Source organism: Barbatula barbatula (assembly GCF_947034865.1).
Source record: "Barbatula barbatula genome assembly, chromosome: 17".
NCBI classification, from domain to species: domain Eukaryota; kingdom Metazoa; phylum Chordata; class Actinopteri; order Cypriniformes; family Nemacheilidae; genus Barbatula; species Barbatula barbatula.
Genome location: NC_136780.1, coordinates 4,982,674 through 5,004,904, shown reverse-complemented (window position 1 = coordinate 5,004,904; position 22,231 = coordinate 4,982,674). Strand labels below are relative to the sequence as shown.

The window sequence follows — 22,231 nt, the reverse complement described above, 5'->3', positions numbered from 1 at the left end:
GTGAGCTGATAGCTGTTATGCAAGGTCATAATAACTGTTTTTTTTTCAACTGAGTTATGAAAGATTGAGATCTGTACTCTGTCTCAAAATCCCCCATCAGAACCATGATATGATGATTTCATACTGATACGCATGTCTCGGAAAAGATTATCATTATTCTGCACATTAGATCTCACAAGAGTTTCATTTGGGCAAATGATGACCATTAAAACCTTTTGACCTAAATGCTTCAAATCAGTTTTTTAGACATACGTAAAAAAAATATTCGTCGTATGAAGTAGACTCGAATGATAGGACCCTCCAGTACTGTTTTATAATCATCACAGGTAAAAAAAAGTTAGAAGAATGCATAACATAACAGTGGCTCTCACCTTGTGTTTTATTCTGAAATGCTGTAAAATGAGTTGGTGTCTCCAGCATGTTGACTAATAGTGTATGTCTAGGTACAATCAAATGTGACTCATTCCTTTTCTGAGTAAATGAGCCAGTAAAGCACACGGTTATATCCACAGCAGTCAGCAGAGTAAGACGTAGTTCCTAATGAACCACTGTTGAACAGCTAATCACCTCTTGGTCATCTTTATACAAATGATGTGGTTTGTTTGACCTTCACTGCTCAATAGGCCTTTCTGATGACATGCATGAACAGGAACTGCAAGAAAGCAGAATTGGGGAAACATTTTATAGCTGTAACAGCATCCCTAGAGTAATCGCCTCAGCTTTTGGTTTTCGATCCACTGACTTTGAAAAGCATCCACAGCCGTGGGCGAGATATATTACACCCTTCCTTGTGGTTCTACCTCTGCAGGTTACGCAAATGATGTTTGCATTCCAGCAGTGGTCCCCTGTTGCTTGCACAGCATTCTAAAGAATCGAGCAAGTAGAATATTTGCATACGCTTCCATGTTAATCAGACAGCATACAGTAAGCAAATTGGCAGCACAGGGGGGATGAGGTCACTATTCCCCTCCTCCATCCTCTTCCGTGAAATGCAGTCAGTTTGTTATCATTTGGGAGACACCTGAGCCTGTAGGTGGGAATTCCCATACAACTATCACCTGACCATTGTCGCCGGGCTTGCCCCTGTCAGTATGTAGGCGGCAAATGTAAAACTCCTGGATTTCCCCCAGTACACCTTAACAACTTATCCAAATGTGAGTCCGTATTATTCCTTGGATTTACCATTATTCCGTGAGTACGGTGGATGGTTGTTGTGCTTCCTCCTGGTTGATTTGCACCTCTTCCCTGTTTAGTTTCCTCTGCTGTTGTGCAAAACGGAGGATTCCCATGTAAACTGTTGACCTGCAGTTGGGAAGTGCATTCCTCACGTATTAGCTAGACCTACTTCACAACATTTGCACATCTCGGCAATAACATCCAACTTCATACAACTTAAGTTCTTGATCTGAGCATTGTACTTTAATATTGTGCTAGTTACATACACATAAAATATCAGTGACATACTATCACGCGTGGAAATCTCACTTCCTTGAGTATAGATTTACATGCATGCATCTCCTGAAATCAATTCTGCTGGCAGATTTGGGAAACATTGTATTAGTCCCAATAATGTAATGCCTTTTAATGCATTTTAATTATGAGAGTGCAACACCATTGAACTTAAACCTGTACAAATGTTAAAAAAAGATAAATTTTCACACATAAGCATGGTAATAACTTCAAGTTGGAATGTTTCGGGATAGTTAAAGCAACTAAAGGAATAAATAAAGGAATTCAATATCAAATCTAAACGACACTCTACTGAAGTTCACCAAACCAAAATGTTGAAAATAACCTTTAGGAAAGCAAATTATACAGTAGATGGTTTACTTCTATCACATTCTGACATTCATTGTTTTGCATATTTGTAGCAAATGAAATGAAAATGAGACATAAATAAAACCAGCATTTAACACTAATAAGCAGTTTGAGAGCAAAATCATGTCTTTTGAAAAAGCTACGGTATAAAAAATCAGTTTAAACATTATGATTCAACACTATCACATTTGAATGTTTTCAATCCACAATGACAGAGCTCAAGGTAAGGCTTATGCCAATGTAACCTTAACATTCATTTGAGCATACAATGACAAATGTGATTTTGATGATTATATAGAGAATGACAAACACATGAATAAAACGCCCCAGATTGAATTTACCTGAGCATGAAACACCTTTTTTAAATATGTGTACTTGAGTCCAGTGCAGTTTGTGTCCCTTAAGGCTGTGGACCACGAAAGAGTCATCAGGAGAAACATCCGTCATCTCATCTCCATGATGCTAAATCCCACTTCATTCGGGGGCTGCAGTGTGATATTAGTATTTGTTTATGCCAAACAGTCGAACTCCATGAAACTGAGGCAACTTGGGAAGGACGACACTTAGTAGTGATCCTGTGTTGACCAGGAAATGGGTGCTATCATATTTGGTATAGAAGCTGGCCAGAATGTACCTGGATAAAAGCATTTAATGAGGACATGTCTGACACATAAAACATCATATGCTTTAAAACACTCTTGTTTGAGTAACTGTATGTATTGATACTGAATAAGTGTTACTGAATAGATACTGAGTGAATGTCTTGATACAGTATAAGCTGGCACCACCATAAAAGTATGTACCGTAGTAAAAACATTTTTTGATTAATATGGAAAAAATTTACATGCTGATTATTTTTGTGTCTGTCAAGTTACTGGAAAGATATGAATATGACTTATGACTCACAGTACAATAGGTGAGATGGTGAGGAACTTTCTGGATGATGTGAACTGAACGCCGTAGTCCATCTGTTCCCAGTGCGTGAGCAAACGTGCCTTTCCTTGGTCAGGTGTCTCAAACGGAGTGCCTTTGACCGTATGCAAAAAGAGATACATCGCCTGGATAGCAGAAAGTGAGTTAACACTGGACTGTTGACATGAGATTTTTCTTGTGTGCATTTACCAACAGATTTGGCATGAACACAAAAGCAACCCACCGTACAATTATTACACGGAGAAGAAGTATTAGGTCTTAACTGTTCACCCAAAAATGAAAATGGTATTTAAAAGACAATAAAGGTTTTTAATATAAAATGCAGTCACTTTAAAGGCTCCTAATGACAGCTCCAAAAAGCACATACATTGAAAAAAATCTGTCATAATTTACTCACCTTCATGTTGTTTTAACCCTGCATGGATTTTGTTGTTCTTTTGAACACAATAGAAGAGATTTTAAATAATTTACTGTTCAGTTCTGGGGCACTTTTGAATGCCGTGTTAGTTTTTACCTACTATTTAAGTAAATAGTGCTCCAGAACTCTCTGGTCCTTTAAAATAGCTTTCTTCTTGCATAACACAGAAACTCATACAGGTTATAACAACATGAAGTTAAGTAAATTATGACCGAATTTCATTTTTGTACTATGTAAATATGGGGGAGAATTAGTTCTCTTTTAGTAGTGTAGTTTTTCCTTGTCATTGTATGAATGAAATACATGTTTAATTGCAATACCACAATACAATATGGTAAGATATTATCAAGTCATTGTCTGTTTTTTCGTCATTCACTTGATTTCGCATCACGTCCTGAACCACAGTTTGAAGACCCCTGCCCTAGAGGGTTCACAGCCCCCAGAATAAAAGGGTTATCTCTGTCTGTACAATGATGACACAGTGGCCCTGATCCACCGGGTATTACTTTGATGACATTTGAATGAAATAAGAGAGTAAGAACATGATCACAGACGTTTCATGTTTCGGTGAACAATTACCTTCGGATTCATAAACAAACATATTTTTCAAAGACTGATATAGGCCTACTGACCAGGTTGTGTATGACATTGGTGAGGGTCCACACCACAGGTACACTGAGGAAAGGGATGCTGAGTAACACTACATGCAGGGCAGTGGTCAGAAGCAGGTAGGCGAGCCAGATCCCCCGGCTGTTCATCACCCGGGTGTTAGGGTTCACCTCGCTGTGAGCAACGCCCACATTCATCCTGCACAAAAACAAGAACCATAGTATCCTTAATGTAAACAACCAAACCGTTTCAACACAAACAAGGATGCCCTTTAAACACAACGTACTACCTTAGCCCACTCACTTTACAATGGGTAAAATGAAAGCATGCTGTCACATTACGTTATTAAGTATGGTTTATTTTGGCTGTCAATATCTCATACAGCTGACCGAGATCAGTAAGCACTTTTCAGTTATGTCTCTATTATGTCGTTCGTACTAACTTTACGCGTATGCTACGTTTATAGCTGAACACTGTTAGCCATCAGGCTAGTAGATCCGGGTAACGCTACTGATGAATCAACGGAGCGATAAACTCTGCTATAGATAAAAAGTGACATGTAAAGAGTCAGGTTTTAATTTCAATTGAAATAAAGAAAGGGTAAGTTTCTGAAACAGCGGGTTAATGTACAATAAAGAGCTAATGTTGTCATATGACTGCCACCCACCTTGCGAAGTAACCAGGAAGTAGAGAGTATCCGGCTGTGTGTCTAAACCGAGGATGCTGCCTGCATAGACAACATTTTACAGCACGATGACCGCCTCGGCATGCGCAAAGATGCGTACTTGATAGGAGGCTTACTACATTATTAAACGCAGCCTACATCTCCCTCTCCGACATCTGATTTATAGACCATTAGAGACCATAGAGATCAAAACACTTAATATTGAATTAAATAAAAAATAGTTTATTGAACATTTAATATCAAAGTATTAGATTATTTATATTTTTAAATGATACCTTCTGTATTAAATACTTTAACACTGTTAATATTAATACTATAAATTGGTAAACAAAATGAATTATATTAGTATTTAGTTTTACCGTATCAAACACTTGAAATCTTTTTTTTTTCATTTTTACTTCAAATATTTCAAATATTAATATTTTTTATAATTCTGTCAACCTGCCCTTTTTGAGAGTTTTGTTGTGAATGTGTCTATAATCTTTATATATAAATTTTTCTTTTGTAAATTGAACTTTACTGTTGTTATTTAGCTTGTCAATACTGATGTTTGCTATGTTCACAATGCTTTGTACATGTACACAATGTTATACGAAAATACATTTATTTATTACTTAATATTTTTGTATAAACTATTTTAATAAAAATATTTAGTCAGATGGGATAATTGGATTCTGACAATTTTACTGAATTTGAAAAAGCCTATATTTGTCTAAAGATGATACTAGCACTCTACAATAAGTGATTTTTTTAATAGCTTGTTTATTCAATTGTTCTTGCGTCTTGCATTGTCTCACGTGCCTTTTGTATCAAGAAATGACCTGTTTTATCTAGAATTGATCAAATAATGTGATCTCAGATTTTCTCCTCTTGCGTGGTTGGTAAACCAACTTCCCTTTCTGTGTCACAATGGATGAGACAACACGTGGTATTGTGTTTTTAGTTGAGCAGCCACATTACCTCAGAGTTTATATAGGACATATTTTGTAGGAAGCTTCACACAGAGTGGCACGAATGTTTATGGAAATCACATCTTCCCTCTCCTCTTACTGAGAGCTGTTGACTTCACACTGGGAAATTTGGAAACATCCGTTCTGTCATTTCCTTGTTGATGAGAGTAAAAGCAATTTCAGGTTTGTTCTTCAATTCACGTCTTTGTTCTCTCTAGGAACAATGTGCATGTCAAGACAACTTCTGACAACTATGGGCTGAAATACTTGTTCATATATTTATTAGTTATAAATTGCATGTACACATTGTGAAAAAACACTTATTGTACAATAAATACAGAAATAAATAGCAGTACAATAAATAGTTCAATAAATATGTCCCCTCAAGTAAAACTTGAACTTTTCATCCTATATCTGAATATTTCATCATGTCAATGATATGAGAACCTATTAAGGTGCAGCAAAAGCTGTTTGAATATTCTGATCAACATGATCATGATAAATATTTATCTAAATCTGTTTCTCTCGGTTCTCTCTCTTTTCTCACTAACACGGTTTATTCTCCATTTTAGGTGCTAGCGGGGAAGCCAAAAAAGAGAAAACCCGTGCAGATATGATTGAGAACGAATACAGCCTTTCCACGCTGTCCCGACACAGAGCACTATCATGCCACCACACATGCCAGCCCACAGTGTCCGAAGGCCTGTCCACCACTGGTTGCTGTAGATCAAACAAGAGCAATGCATCATTAGAAATGTTTTATCACTTAATGTAACATAATTGACAGAATACTGAAAACAGATACTTTGACTTAAATATATAAGAAAGGTTCCTGTAGCTGACAGAGACTGTTGAGGCAGTTTCAAATGTGGACACAAGACATAAGACGATAAAAATGATATTGAATACAATGACTCATACCTTAAGAGCCCCCAGAAGGTTTTGGGTAACATCTGAGATCTCATTTGCCTGCTCGCTCCACTTAATGCAAGCTGGATTCTTAAACACACCGTCTTTGTGAAAAATACTGGTGTAGTTTCTCAAAGCCAGTATAATTCTTGATTGACAGATCTAAAATGCAAAACAAATAAATTATTGATTGAACACTTATTCATTCATTGTAAATTGAAAGCACGAAGATAATGGTCTATAATTTGTCACATAACATTTAATCAATTAAAAGCATTATATTTAGGTAAAACATACAAAAATTAATATTAAATGATGTTTTGGATACATGATTAATTTAGTTATTTACCTCCTTATTGCTTTCAAGGCTCCAGGGGTCACACGCGTCTATTTGTCTTATAGACACTGGAGGGTCACTGATGTTTGCTGTCACGCTAGGGGGCTCGACCTGCACAGAGGGAAAACGTAATGATTCCTTTATTATTTAACCTTCATCTAAATCAAAAAGGTGTAAAACATGAATGTATGTCTTGATTAAAATACGTACCCTGTCGTATAAATCTCTAGCAATCTCGATGAGTTTGAGGGACAGCACTCTACACTGAATGTAGTTCACCTCAGCTGATGCTCGAGCCACCGGGGTGCCAAAGGCGCACGGGATCACGGCAAACGAAATGCAAAATGCGAGCAACAGAGATTGATCCATATTAAAAACGCTTTTCAGTAGGTCTGTAAATGTGTATCCTTTCTTCTCCGATTCTTACTGTAATGCAAAGGGGCAGATTTTGACTATATAAACTAGAGGGCGATGAGTCACCAGGACTTTCCCGTATGCACAGGTAGCTTGTAAGTAGCTTGCGTTCAGTGCTGGGAGTTTCGCTTTCTTAAAATATTATTGTTCCCCAAACACGTCTCCAAGATATCCCAGACACGGCGATCAAGGGAACTCTGCTGGCTCGACTGTGATCCGAGTTCCCTTCTTCTTAACTAACCGATGTCACGTCATAGCCTACATCTGGTGTTAGGGACACTTTAAGGTTAACACGTTTTTAAAAGGTTTACCGGTTAATAAACAATAAAATGCATTTTAAATTAGATAATAAATATTTTATTGAGGCTTTTGTGGTCATGTTTCGCTTTCAATGCTTATTTTAAGTGAACAAATAGGTTCATTCTTTTAACGAATCATTTTATTTTCAGTAAAATGTATGCGGATCGGACATCTATGTATACGTGCATTTCTGGTAACTCTCAGATTCATGCACCCTGTGTGACATACAGTGGTTGTACATAATAACATGTGATCCTCTTGTTATAGCAGCGTAGTTTTGCACAAATATAGTTTAGTTTAAACTTTGTTGTTACTATCTATAGTCTGGATTGCATGACATGAAAAAGTTGCTCCAGAATAGTTTTCATCCAGGTTAGTAGCCTACAAGAAACAGGCGAAATGGGTGACGTGTCAGATTCCAGAGGGGACAGATTGTGTGAGCCCATTTAGTAGGATCACCTGTAACCTTAACAGCCGATTGTTTGGTGTTTGTCCTCAATTATAAAAAGAGAAATCAAGTTTTCTATTCCAACTGGAATAAGTTCTGTATTAAAGTCAAATTGCCAACACCGTGTTAATAAAGAGATATAACCTATATATATCCCTGTGTTCATACTATTGGTCATCCAGGATAACCAAATATTAGGTTAAACCAAATCTTATCCGACAACACATTTGGTTAGAATTAACTTTGTTATTTGTTGGCTTTATTGTATGCCAGTATGGTTTTGTTGCGTTCGCTTTACTCATTTTAAAGTTAAAGCAAATATATAAGAATATTGTGTTGAATCCAGCAGAAAAAGCCAATTCTAGAGAAAATTCATGATCTCCCCTATATTTCAAGGTGTCGGTATAAAGTTTCAGATCTGATATCTGACTGTTATCATTGGAATTTTTGAAAACTTGTCCTCTGTTTTAATAAAACATATTAGTCTACATCTTCCTCTTTACACTGAAATGTAATAGAATTATCCCCAACATGTCAGTTGTAGCTGTCAGTAGATCAGTGAGCACACGTTAGTGGTCCATAACAAAAGTGATATGGGAAGTTTGATGATGTAATAACAGACCCATTAACCAAAAGCATGGTTTTGAAAATAACTTTGAAAATGTATTAAAAATAAATTGTTATTTATTTAATCCAGATTTTTTATTAAGTATGCAAAAATATTGTCTGCAACGTTACATATAGCCTATAATACATTGTCACTAAATACATTAATAAAATTGTGGCAACAGATTGTAAGCAATGTTTCTAGAAGAACAATGTTTAAAATAAATAATAATTTTAATAAATTGAAACCCTATAAATCACTACAATTCAAACTGCAAACAGTTTTTTATAAAAAAGAAATAAAAAATATGACATTGGAATTAAAATAAACACATTCTTATTGATTAAAACGTATAACTTTAGAATTTATCTTATTCGGAGCTCAGTCAGCAAAGTAGGCTAGTTACTGCCATAACTTTCTCACATCAACTCAGTATATGAATTCATGCACTAAAGTGTTTTTTTGTTTTTTTCTTTATTTTGTTGCTGAAAATATATCTGCCCTAAAATGCTTTCTTCTGATTTTGTCACCCTTCCTAAAACCATAGGATTCTTGTGAAATTGAGGTCCTTAATCCCTTCAATTGAGCTTCCCATTCAGACATGTTTCATTAATTCACACATGGACCAAAGTAATTCTCCCGTTCATACAACTGAATTGATAAAACTTCCAGTGCTGTAACTCTTACCATGTCACCGTTCTTAGAATCCTGAATGGGATAATTTCCTCATTTAAAATTTGTTCAAATATTATGCCCTTTTATTAATGGGAGGAAGTGAGACTGTCCACAAACCATGCACACAAAGGGTGCGTCTTTATATCATCCCAGTAGTTTACAAATGAAATGACATAATGCTGTTGTCTTTTGCTACAACTGTCATTCTTCCCATTTATTTAATGGGGAAAATAAAACAATTAAAAAGAAAGCACTGAAAAAACGGTTCACCTGTATAATTATATGAACATGCAATTTTATTAAAACAGGAATATGATGTTATCTCCTATGAGGTCAGCTTTGAAGAAGAAATTAATGTACTTTTATTATTCTTTCATAAAGACCACATTCCGTGGTTGTCAGGGACTTGAACAGTCGTCTTAACAAACATTACAGGCTGAAATACACTGCAAGACTTTTGCTCAGACTTTCAGTCTGGACTTGTTGCAGAAAGTCTGTGCCAATCTGCAGATTTGACCACGTAGTGTGTTTCTATATGAAACTTTCAAAAAGCCTGCAAGTGTATGATGTCTAGATTAAAAAAAATCTGTTAAAATTTTTAAAGTTTTATAGTGTATTCCAGCCATAAAACGATGACTGTCTTTTCCTGTTTGTATCTATTTATTTGATAAATTTGCCTTTTATAAACCAAATATTTCTATTTTTAAAAGTATTATCGGTTTTATGAAAAATAACGTTTTTAAATTGGCAACGTATTTGGAGTCGCTGTTTTTGAAATGTCTTCTCTTGTTGAAAGTTTGTTAAAATGTTTAATCTTTCTGGATCTAATTTCATTGAAACGCTATAACGCGCTCAATATCATCCCGGAAGCGCATCAGATTGACCCGGAAGTGCGACGTTGTTTTTGTTTTGAATGAAGCAAGTAGTAATGCGCGTATGGATCCTAAGATAAGTGTTGTCTAAAGGTATGATTGATCCACAAATGATGACACTGTTAATAGTTTAAACTCAACATTCTTCACACCGGTCCTGGTTGTTTTTTTTTAAATATGCATTCCGTCTTTTGAAAGAAATTGACTGTAGAATTTAAGTAAAATACCGTTAACCGTTACTTTACACTGGGTTGCTCTTTTATTCATAATTATTTCATCCTAATGCTTTAAGTTTGAATGTAATTCGGGCAATCTGTCGCACACTTGAATAATAGTCCTAGTAATAATCAAGTTCGAAAGTTTTATAGTCTTGTACTTTGTGGCTGTGTTTTACAACTTAGCTTCATACTCTTCCCCTGTCGAATGCCGTCTAGATCGGAAGCTCTCTAGTGTTTTATGTCAGTCTTTTTGCTGTCCCTAGCACCAGCATCCTCATGATGAACTTTGAAGGTCTGGACCCGGGCATGGGCGAATACGCGGCCGGCCTGCACGGCAGCCTGGAGCCCGGTCTTGACTCATCTTTGGACCCTCGTCTCGACCCGTCCCTTCTTCGGGGCGTAGAGCTCGACCCCGACGGCCTTGTCGTGCCCGAATCTGTGCTCATTGTGGAGGGCATGTACTCGGAGCTACACAGCGTGGCCGCGGAAGTCGGGATCCCCGTGACAGCCACTCACTTTGACCTGCAGGAGGAGCTGTTGTGGATGGGGAACCACCGGGTGGAGTGACACATTTATGACAGCCTTTGCGTTATCTTCTGTAGAAACTGAGTGCTGTAAAGGCATACAGTATACGCGCAAAGTGTTTTCACCAAATATTCTGCATACATCAATTAATTTCCCCAGTGGAGGGGAAGATTTAGGGTTAAAGTTTAATATCAGGGCAAAAGTTGTGGTTTTGATAGTAGTGACCTCGCATGCATCATCCATGACTTACTTCCATAAATGTGATGTCACTTTATTCACAGACTTTTCCTCTCTTTCATAACAGGGACACGCAAGTTCTTTTTTTGGTCCGACGATGGGGCGCTACTCCTCTTTTCAGGTGCACTTGACGGATGACATTCGACACATCCAGAGTATGGACACAGGGGTGCTGTTTCTGACCAAAAACAACCTCAAATGCATCACGCGTGGAGGCTGGATAATGTTTGACTATCCGTGAGTTACACGTATGAATATACATATATGCTGTGACCATATAGGCATGTCTACATTTTTTATATCTAATAATAAAGACCTTTCCTTTTCTAATGTGTGTGATCTTTAATTTCCATTGATTCATTTTGTGTTTAGGATGGAGGACGGTGCTGACATGCACAGTTTGCTTCTGACTGATAACAACACTTTATTAATGGGAGGTCTCCAGAATTATGTGACGGAATTGGACCTCACCACAGTGCAGGAAACCCAAAAAGTAAGACAATACAATATTTAAAATGTATCATTCTAGTTTTATTCATTATAGCATCTTTAAGAATGAGAAACTTCTACATTTTAATGCATTCTTATACTTTTCTTAGCTTTATTTTGGGCATGGCTGTAATTTGTTGAAATTGATACATGAGGATCATTTTTAAGCTATTGACTGAGCCAGAATCATTTTACGAATCTCTGATCTGCATTCTAAGCTGGCATATGAGAAAGTTTTTTCACAATGCACGCATTACAAGCAGTGTCAATGTCTCATGTGTTCTTGTTTTAGGTTTTAAGATAACTCGTCACTGTGTTTAGTAAATACAGTGCTTAAATAACTTCCTGTTAAGGGTGTGAGCTCATATGCTAGTTTCATCCCTGTCGCTCTAGTTTACTGTTGAGGTTCCTGGAGTCGCCATAATGAGGCAGTCCAATCGCTTCTTCTTTTGTGGCCACACCTCAGGCAAGGTGAGTAAAGGAAGGAATCGAAAATGGATGTGGAACAAATAGTTTCCTCCTTTCACTTTTCCCACAGAGTACAGTGCAAATGAATGTGGTGCATGTAAAGTTTTTTCTCTTAGCTAATGAGGGAACATGCTTTCTGCTATTTAGCTGTAAAATTGTGGTAGAATAAATAGGGCTTTTTCTCTTTTGTTCATTCATCTATTCCTAGTTTTCAGCTCACACTATGTGGTGTTTGGAATTTTAACAGGCAATTAAATAAGTGAAAAGATTTATACAATAATGTGACACTTTTAAGAGACGAAAACACTGAGATATGCTGGACTTCATCTAAAATATGTTTTAGTTTTCTTTTAAACAGCTTTAACAGAAATGTAAAGCCGTTTGTAGCACCTTGTGTCAAATAAAGGGATTGTTCACCCAAAAACTTAATTTCTTCTGCAAAACACAAAAGAAGATATTTTGAAGAACATTGCTTACCAAACAACACTGGCCCCCGTTACTTGCATTGTATGGACACAAAACCTCTGAGATGTCTCAAAGCTTTTTTTTGGTGTTTCATGGAAGAAAGAAGCCTATGCAGGATTTGATGACATAATTATCATAGAGAGAGCCTGAAATATTTGTAATTCATTTCTGACTCTACTGGACTATTTAAATGAGCTCAAGAAAAGCTTTTTAAATTTTTTAGGTGACATCATGAAATTATGACCAGTTACAATAAAGCATAAATATACAAGTTACCCATTTCATTCATCTTTCAAATTTTAATCTAGAATCTTAATTCTAAAAAATATTAGTTAATTACTTTTAAAGTTTAGATTTTAAAATAATGATATAGGTGTGTTTTATGATATCCAGACATCTGCAGAATTTTAGTTATTGACTGAACTTTAATTTCTTTGTTTAGAAAGTGACCCTTCTCTTGTGTAACACTAGGTGTCTCTACGGGATCCACGCACACTTAAAATGGAGTATGAGTTTGACGCTTTCTCTGGGAGCCTATCTGATTTTGACGTACATGGCAACCTACTGGCAGCGTGTGGCTTTTCCAGTCGTGGTCTGAACGGACTGTCATGTGATCGTTTTTTGATGGTGTATGACCTGCGCATGATGAGGGCCATCACCCCAATGCAGGTCCACGTGGACCCCCTGTTCCTCCGCTTCATCCCCACATACACCTCACGTCTGGCTATCATTTCACAAACAGGTATGACGTGTGTGTCGAAGATAACCGTGTCAATAAGATCGGTCAGATCTCAAGATTTTCTCACAAAGCTATTAAATGGCCTTACAATGACAATATGTAATTTAAAACCTATATATCCCTCTTTCTTATGTGGAACACAAAAGAAGATGGTTTGAGAAATGTCTCAGTGGTTTGGTGTCGTACAATGGAAGTCTGAAAGTGCTGTTACTTCAAAATATCTTCGTCTTTTGTTTTCTGCAGAAGAAAGGAAATCATACAGGATTGGAATGACACAAGGGTGAATAAATGATGAGCCAATTAGATTTTTATCCACCCCTTCAACAATTCATTACTGATTTCACTTTTATTATATGAATATTAGCCATGTATGGTCTGTGGTAGGAAGTAAGTTAAATGTGTTGGTGTAGCATGACTACCATCCTTTTATTTTGGACATCCTTTATATGAGATTTACTGGCATTGCTAGAGTAGGTGCCACTTTCCCTGATTGGTTGAATTGAAGTGTTGGGGATTTTTGTTTGATAAAAGTATTTTTCTGCTATTCGATAGCGGTTTACTTTGGTCTAGCCTTGTCATTCCCTAACAAGGTTGTGTTAGTTTTGTGTTTCCAACCTGTACTGCTGCCGATGCTGTCCATTGGCTTTCAAAAGTCCCACCTTACTTTCATTTCCCTTTTATTGTTTCTCACAATATAAATGCATGAGCGATATACTGGACCTGAAATGTGAAAATGTATAAATCTGTGTTTTTGCTCTTGGTAGTTGATTTTCGTTTTCCAATAAATAGCGTGATTTGTGTAGGATATTTAAAATGTTGAAAGTAAAAAAACATGTAAATGCTGCTAAAAGTGACGAAAGAGATAATTTTTACAGATTGTCTTTTTGCACACCTTGCAAATTCATTTTCGTTTGTATTCTGTTTCACAATGACTGTTAATAGGCAAATAGACATGACATAAAAAATTTGCTTGTGTGCTAAAAATGATCCGCAGGGCTGGTGTGTGACAGTGTTTTCTCCATTTGACTTCTGCAGGTCAGTGTCAGTTCTGCGAGCCCACTGGACTGGCCAATCTGGCTGACATCTTTCACGTCAACACGGTGGGGCAGCTGCTGATGAGCTTCGACGTGTCCTCCAGCAAACAGGCGCTCTCTTTCGGGGACTCTGGTGGCTGTGTGCATCTGTGGTCGAGCGCTCCAGAGGTGTCCTTTAACAGTTACTCCAGGGAGACTGAGTTAGCCCTGCCCTGCCTGGTGGACTCGCTGCCCCAAATGGACTGGAACCATGAGCTGATGCCTCTCTCTCTTATTCCAATGCCTCTCACCAGTACCGAGCCCATGCTTTCTGACTGGGCCACCAACCTCATTAACCCCAGCCCCAGGTAAAACTGTATGTGGTATTGAGCTTACTGTACAATATTGCCCCCTGCTGTACACTTACAGGGATATTTTCCCCCAAAATAAAAAACATTTATTCATTTCAGGTCAGGCAAAATCTGTATATGACTGTGTGGGGAGCAGGGCTGGATGAGAGCCGCGCCATTCCCTCACGGCTCTCGTCCCGCCCTGCTCACCACAGACTGTTTCTTGTGTGAGACACAAAAGAAGACATTTTGAGAATATTTTTTGTGTTCAGATAAAGAAGTCAAAGGTAGCCAATGTTGTTTGTTAACCAACATTCTTCAAAATATCTTCTTTTGTGTTATGCAAAAGTAAGAAAGTCATAAAGATTCGCAATGACATGAGGATGATTAAATGATAACAGAATTTTCAGTTTTGGGTTAAACGTTCCTTTTAAGACCCATATAAACGCTAATAATCTGGATTTACTGTGTTAAAATAATCACACATTTTTATATAATTTTTGCATAAATATGTAATTATAATTTTCTCACTTTCGAAATTTTATTCCAGCAGTTTAAGTTTAAGAAATACCCCATTGATTAACATGGTGATTGATTTGTACATTTATTATTTTCTCTGTTGCAGACGAGCCCCTCCAGTAGATCCAGACATTCTAAGGACTATGAAAACAGTGGGCTTTATTGGATACGCCCCCAATCCTAGAACCCGTCCTAGAAACCAGGTTGGCGTGATTTAAAAAACTATGATTTTACAGGATAATAATTTAACATCTGAAATGTACAATGTTTTCAATATTTGGCATAACAAAACTCTTAGTGACACAAGTACCTCTGGAATGTTGAAGCATTCAAGAGCAGAAATACCAGCTGAATGCAGTCTGCCTGGATATTTTTGATTTTGACCCGTTTGGTCTTTGTTTTCTGCAGGTTCCCTATAAGATCAAAGAGATAGAGCTTGACTATGACAAATATAATCAGGTTCCAGAGTCTCCCATTGGTCGAGATGAGGAGCCGCATCTTTACATGGTGCCCAAGAAGTACCGTAAAGTAATGACGAGTTATTGTTTCTCCACTGATGTTTGGTGCTGTAATGCTTGTGCATTTAATGCCTGTTCTTAAAGTTTGTCTTGTCCCCTTCACGTCATTTGCAATGAATCTTTAAAGCACTTGAATGGAATTTACAATTGGGGTGATTTATCATAATGCAGGTGAACAGGATAAACAACTGATTATGTTTCATATGCTTGTATCAGGTGACCATTAAATACTCCAAACTGGGACTAGAAGACTTTGATTTCAAGCACTATAACAGGACTCTGTTTGCTGGTTTGGAACCTCACATACCCAACGCTTACTGTAACTGCATGATCCAGGTGAAAATATGCACACACAAGCCCTTTCACTGTATTTTACTCCATATATTTAATATGCAGTATATATATATATATATATATATATATATATATATATATATATATTCTGTAATCAATCTACAGCCGTGGAAAAAAATGAAGAGGCCATTTTAGTTTTCTGATTTTAAAATGTACTTTTTATAGGTATGTGTTTAGGTAAAATTATCATCATAAAACGGTCAGTTCTGGTCTTTGATTCTGATTGGCTGAGCCACATTCTTAACCGTTTTAAAATGCCTTGATTTATAACAGCTAACCACATTATGAATATGGAATAACCACTAATGTAGTTGCTATGCATATGGAAATGAGCTTTTATAAAATGCACTATAACCCACTGCTTCTTGGGGCTTTTTGCTTTATTTTTGTTTTATTCTTTATACTAATATATTTTGTTTTATCTTTATGCTACTAAATTGGGAACTTTCCCCAAATTGTAATTAAAATGTGCATTTATCTGCATAAAATGAAAACCGAAAACTGCTTTTAAGCAATACAAGAGTAAAATTTTTACATGTATTTACGAAAAAAAATAATATTTTTTTATGTGATAACCCATATTTTTATACACAACTTTCATGTGTCTTGTCATGCTGTCAGTCTTTCACATAAAATCCCAATACATGACATGAATTTTTGTTCCTCGGTAAGGAATTTCTGGAATTCACCGTATTGGCTTCGGGTGTTCCAGCACTCTGGAATGTTATTAATATTTTACTCCGTGTGTGCCGTGGCAGGTGCTGTATTTCCTGGAACCAATCAGGTGCGTGGTACAGGATCACCTGTGTCAGAAGGAGTTCTGTCTGGCCTGTGAGCTGGGCTTCCTCTTTCACATGCTGGATCTGAGCAGAGGAGACCCCTGCCAGGTAGCACTTGTGACATCACCACCACGACTGCAGCCTCTCAACCAATCAGACGGTCACACAGCATTTGTTTGTTTCCTTCACAGGCCAGTAATTTTCTCCGGGCTTTCCGAACAATCCCAGAGGCATCTGCGTTGGGTTTGATCCTGGCGGATTCTGACGAACAGACAGGGAAAGCCCGTCTGGGTCGCCTCATCCAGAGCTGGAACCGTTTCATTCTCGCGCAGCTGCATCAGGAGACGCTGGAGCAGGAAGGACCGCAGGCATACAGAGGGGCGAGCAGCAGGTATGGACCACGTGATAAAACCGCATTTGAACGTGAAGTTAATAATTTAAATAAAGGTTCACATAAGGACATAGAAGAGAGACATCCACTGTTCTATAATCTATCTTCTATAATGGAAATGACTGAAATTATTTTTAAAAGAAAAAGATAGAAGCTTCCTTGTGTTATCTTGCTATGTGTTTACCTGCATGTGGTGTCTCTGTGTGCAGTGCGATGGGTTCCTCTGCTGAGTCTGTAATTGGACGGTTGTTCGGCTGTGAAGTGGAGAACAGCAGTTTATGTCGCTGTGGAAAGGAGACGGTTCGCTCATCTATGACTCTGCTGTTTACCATGCACTACCCGGAACAGAGCTCTCTCGGTCAGAACAGCCAAATATTATTACCTCCATCTGAAGTGAATAGCAGTGATTTCAAACCCTGTTCATGAGGGACACCCAACGTACAGATTTTGAATCAAGTATAGTCTCCCTTATCCCCATTTCAGGCATTTGAGAGCTTTACTAACAAGCTCACCGAATGAAGTTAAGAGATGTACAAAATGTGCACTGCTGGGGTCCTTCAGAAACAGCATTAAGAACCAATGCTCCAGATGAACATAGATGTGGATTCCAGAATTACAATTGGTACCTGAATCAAGTTTCTGTTGCTTGTTTGTTTTGGATAGATAAGAAGATAGAGGAATATGACTTTGCAGATATTTTGAAGAAGAGTATCTGTCTGGAACAGAGCACTCAGGCCTGGTGTGACAACTGTGAGAAATACCAGCCAACTGTAAGTCTATTGCTCTCTTTCTCAATCTCTCTCTCTTTATGGCCATCTCTAGATGGCAAAATTATAGATCCCCAAACATGCTTAAAGATGTTCCTAGATCAGAATTTCATCCACTCAATAGCTGTACTGTTATTACATAAACACAACGCCATAATCTCTTCACAGGTGCAGACCCGGAACATTCGTTGTCTGCCTGATGTTCTGGTGATAAATTGTGAAGTCAACAGCTCTAAGGAGGCCGAGTTCTGGAGAGCTCAGACTGAGGTCAGACCCTCCTACCATTATGCATTTAAAGTTTACAGTCTTTAATAAAAAAACGTTTCATGCATTTTTAAGTTAATGACATTGTAATTATGGTCTTTATATAAAGATGTCTTTATGTTTAATGTGACAGTGAGATATTTAGGTGGTGTAACAGGAAGTTCATTCTAATGAGCTCTGAATTGGTGTAAAAGCCTTTAGGCACAGTCATTTGTCTCGGTTTTCCGTTCATTCATAGATGAATACTGTTTTTGTTCACAGTATGTGTTCAACAGTGCTCTAAAGAAAGAGGCGGCTGAACCTCCCAAACCCAAAGAGCCTCTTCCTACAGAATGGTGTTTGGAGTAAGTGATGATCAGTCTGTATATGATGTCAAATCCAGATTTTAAATAGTTCTATATTAAACCACAGATGCTTTGTATAGGGAGGAACTATGCAGTGCGGAGGGCTTGACCTTTGACACGCAAGCAGAGGACATGAGGCACGTTTGGATCCCTCTCAGTCTGAAGATGTGCATCAGTAAGACTCAAGGCCTGGAGGTCAGCAGCCTACCTGTGGGAAAGGAGGTAAGGGAGACCACTACAATATGCTTCATGAGCCAACAACTGATATAGAGGTCTGGCAGATCACCAAAATGTTTTTTAGAGGTTATTTTTCCAACGGTAAATTGGCTGATGTGTTTCCTTTTGTAGCTGACTGAGAGTGAAGAGGCAGAGGGGGCGTCTATCTACGATTTGGTCGTCACTGTGTCTCATATTCAGGATCCACGGACTGGAGGAAACCTAGTTGCTCATGTCAAAGTGGGAGAGACCTACCACCAGAGAAAAGAGGTGTGAGATTGACCCAGAATTTAGTTTTTTGACTTTAAATTATCTTTAAATCTGACATTGGCCAGATGATCAGTCATGCCATGTGTTAAATTATCAGTACTTTATAGATGTTTGACCCAAGTCCGACTATGGTGTTAGAAACATCTGTTTTATTTTTAGGGAGTAACACACCAGCAGTGGTATCTATTCAATGATTTTCTGATCGAGCCAATAGACAAGGTAACAATGGCACACACCTGAAATATGATGTATTCGCTTAATACTTATGTATTGTATTCTTGAATTGTTTCACTTTCAGGCTGAATCCGTTCAGTTTGATGTCAACTGGAAGGTCCCAGCTGTACTTTACTATGTCAGGAGGAACTACAACGCCAAGTACGATTTGAGAAGTATGTGATGCATCACCTCAAAGAATTTTGGACTTTCTTTAGTGCTTTCATCAGTGCTTTATCACAAAAGCTCAAATTTAGAACATTTCTTTACATATTGATCTTTTCCCGTGTAGTAAAGAATCCTATCGAGGCCAGTGTTTTGCTGACTGAGGCCTCGTTGGCACGGAAACAGAGGAAGAGTCACGCTACCTTCATACCTCTCATGATGAGCGAGATGCCGCAGGCTAGTGACCTCGTGGGACTGGACGCAGAGTTTGTCACGCTTAACCAGGTCATTTATAGACACCATCTTCATTAATTGTTGACATTCTGTCCAATTCAGAACCAGAGATTATGAGCTCGACTGAGCAATGTGTCTTGTTTTTGTGTAAACAGGAGGAGGCGGAACTACGCAGCGATGGGACAAAGTCTACCATTAAACCCAGTCAGATGTCTGTGGCCCGTATCACCTGCGTGAGAGGTCAGGGACCCAACGAGGGAGTGCCGTTCATTGATGACTACATATCTACACAGGAGCAGGTAAAGATATCGATGTATTCCATGTGTGACTTCAGTTTGGTCACATTTACTCTTTGGACACACATTAGATGTTCAGAGATATTTAAATAAATTGTAGAGGAAATTATAAGAAGGAATAATAGGGTAATTTGACCCTCACGGTTAAATATGAGAAATGAAAAGGTCTTTTTGAATGACCGTATGACCTAAAAGGTTTTGTCTTATCTCTTTGCATGTTTAGGTGGTAGATTACCTTACCCAGTACTCTGGTATTAAACCCGGAGACCTTGATGCCAAGATCTCTTCCAAACACTTAACCACTCTGAAATCAACGTACCTCAAACTGCGATTTCTTATCGACACTGGAGTTCGCTTCGTTGGTCACGGTTTACAGAAGGACTTCCGAGTCATAAACTTGATGGTGAGTTGAAATTAAACGGAGTGACTGATTATATCTGTTTATCAGTTCCATGAAATGGAAACTAATATCACACCCCAGAAATGTTTTTTAACAAGCACTTTGTATTGCAACAGGTTCCTAAAGATCAGGTCATCGACACTGTCTACCTCTTCCACATGCCTAGGAAAAGAATGATCTCTTTGCGTTTCCTAGCATGGTATTTTCTCGGTAGGTCATTAGTTAAAATTTTCCCTTCTGCTTTGGACATTTTGTTTTCTGCTCATCTGCGTTTTATGTGTTTTGAATATTTGTTAAGATCTGAAAATTCAGAGTGAAACCCATGACAGTACTGAAGATGCTCGGACCGCTCTGCAGCTGTACCGGAAGTATTTGGAGCTGAGTCACAATGGTGGACAGGACGAGTTCAGGAAGGTTCTCAAGGCTCTCTATGAGAAGGGACGCAAACTAGACTGGAAAGTTCCAGACATTGACTCTGCAGATGGTCAAGGGAGCCCAAAAAGTACGAATCACTAATATGGCAATATATTTTTTTCACCCATAATCAGCTATGAAACATTTGCAATGCAACATTGGCCAGCTTTCTGTATAAATGTCTTAAACTACCATTCTTTTTCTTAACACTTAATGTGTGTACATGATTTAAGTACATTTTCTGATGTTCTTTCACCTCCGCAGGAACAGCTGTGTTTCCCTCGGTGATGGGTTTATAATCCCGGTTAAACTCGGGTTGCTTGTATTCCTGCAAGAAAAAGATGTCAGCTCATCAATCACAGTGTTCTCATTCAATTTATTGCGAGCCATTTCTTTGTGTGTATTCATGTCGTTAGATAAAATTGTTTTTTTGACATGTAAAAAAACATAGATTTCTTCATGTCTGGGTTTTCTTCACATCGTGTCACTTGTACGTGGTACAGTATGTCTGAAAAGAATATGCAAACGGAACTGAGACCCAATTTAAGAGCAAAAAACACCAAGTGAGTTTTCCTTGCATTTGACTCTGTGGTTGCTTTTGCACCTGCACCAATATAGTTAAACAGTGTTTGAAACTTATCCAGAATATGAATTGGGCTGTAAATGGATTTACAGTGTGTTCTTTTCTATTTTGTAAGTGTACATTGTAATAATGTGGCAGCTGAATAAAGAATTTTGGATTAATCTTTGGGTAATATTTAGGGCTAATTTCCACCAGGTGGATTTTTGCAACATAAATATAATTTCATGAAACCATAATATTAAAGCTAAGGGTTATTGTAATTGCATATACAGCATTTAGATCTGTAAGATCTCTTTGTATGTAAGTGATTAAAGGCGAAAAATAATTACATGTACGTTTTACTATACTTTAGCATGCATAAGATTATAATGAAAATATGCTATCATTGTTTACTCTCCTTCATATGCATGGGAATACTGGCAGAATTATCATATTTGGTCAAACATGTCATTGATTTTCAACATCATGCCAGGTGTGCTTTCAAAAAGCTGTTTAAAATCTGTATTTGAACAGATCTACGATTTATGCATATCAGAATTTTCAAACTGCAATACTGCAAACCTGACTACCCAGTGTGTATATTTGAGAGTTGTTGAAATAATGCTTGCTGTAATAATTTCAGTTTCTTAAATAGCTTTTTTGTGACAGTTATGTTTTTAATTAGTATAAACCTTTAGTATATGAATTGATTATATGTTTTATTATTTTCAATTATATATTACGAACATTGCAAAATTAACACATTCAATTATCACAATCAAAAGAATTTCAATGTGTTTTATTTCTGCAACTTTTTATTTTCTATAGGATGAATCTATCTGCTGTACAATATCTAATCTGTTCAACTCCTTCACAAAGCACTTTGAAACTGTTATAAAATAACACTTTCAATAATATTAAATATATAAAATAATTTAAAAAAATCTGATCGTTCTTGGCCGTGTTAGATCGAATTTTAATCAGATTTTCCAAAAGGCGGTGACGACACAGACATAGGCTATTGCGTAATAGAAATTGACAATTGC

General features: G+C 37.5%; 2 protein-coding genes across 5 annotated transcripts; one reads left to right on the top strand and one right to left on the bottom strand.

Annotated features, from left to right (window-relative positions):
- Nucleotides 1-362: 362 nt before the first annotated feature.
- Nucleotides 363-4,593, bottom strand: ormdl2 (ORMDL sphingolipid biosynthesis regulator 2). 4 transcript variants are annotated; one of them, XM_079478442.1, is made up of 4 exons: nucleotides 4,446-4,593; nucleotides 3,802-3,976; nucleotides 2,725-2,876; nucleotides 363-2,452 (listed from the first exon to the last, which is right to left on the bottom strand). In XM_079478442.1, the coding sequence occupies exons 2-4, from the start codon at nucleotides 3,973-3,975 to the stop codon at nucleotides 2,317-2,319; spliced, it is 462 nt and encodes a 153-aa protein (XP_079334568.1). In that variant the 5' UTR covers nucleotide 3,976; nucleotides 4,446-4,593; the 3' UTR covers nucleotides 363-2,316. The 4 variants fall into 4 exon arrangements, with proteins under 4 accessions (XP_079334568.1, XP_079334569.1, XP_079334570.1 ...); XM_079478443.1 differs by having other exon boundaries at nucleotides 1,395-2,452; nucleotides 4,082-4,455; XM_079478444.1 differs by having other exon boundaries at nucleotides 1,395-2,452; nucleotides 4,221-4,455.
- A 5,381-nt stretch (nucleotides 4,594-9,974) lies between these two features.
- pan2 (poly(A) specific ribonuclease subunit PAN2) lies at nucleotides 9,975-21,965 on the top strand. The gene is made up of 26 exons (XM_079478414.1): nucleotides 9,975-10,068; nucleotides 10,457-10,751; nucleotides 11,023-11,192; nucleotides 11,328-11,448; nucleotides 11,838-11,915; nucleotides 12,849-13,119; nucleotides 14,152-14,497; nucleotides 15,105-15,201; nucleotides 15,407-15,526; nucleotides 15,733-15,852; nucleotides 16,629-16,757; nucleotides 16,841-17,040; nucleotides 17,250-17,398; nucleotides 17,704-17,810; nucleotides 17,976-18,074; nucleotides 18,333-18,415; nucleotides 18,496-18,637; nucleotides 18,764-18,901; nucleotides 19,061-19,120; nucleotides 19,200-19,290; nucleotides 19,407-19,564; nucleotides 19,669-19,812; nucleotides 20,033-20,212; nucleotides 20,326-20,419; nucleotides 20,508-20,711; nucleotides 20,888-21,965. The coding sequence occupies exons 2-26, from the start codon at nucleotides 10,470-10,472 to the stop codon at nucleotides 20,920-20,922; spliced, it is 3,618 nt and encodes a 1,205-aa protein (XP_079334540.1). The 5' UTR covers nucleotides 9,975-10,068; nucleotides 10,457-10,469; the 3' UTR covers nucleotides 20,923-21,965.
- Nucleotides 21,966-22,231: the final 266 nt, after the last annotated feature.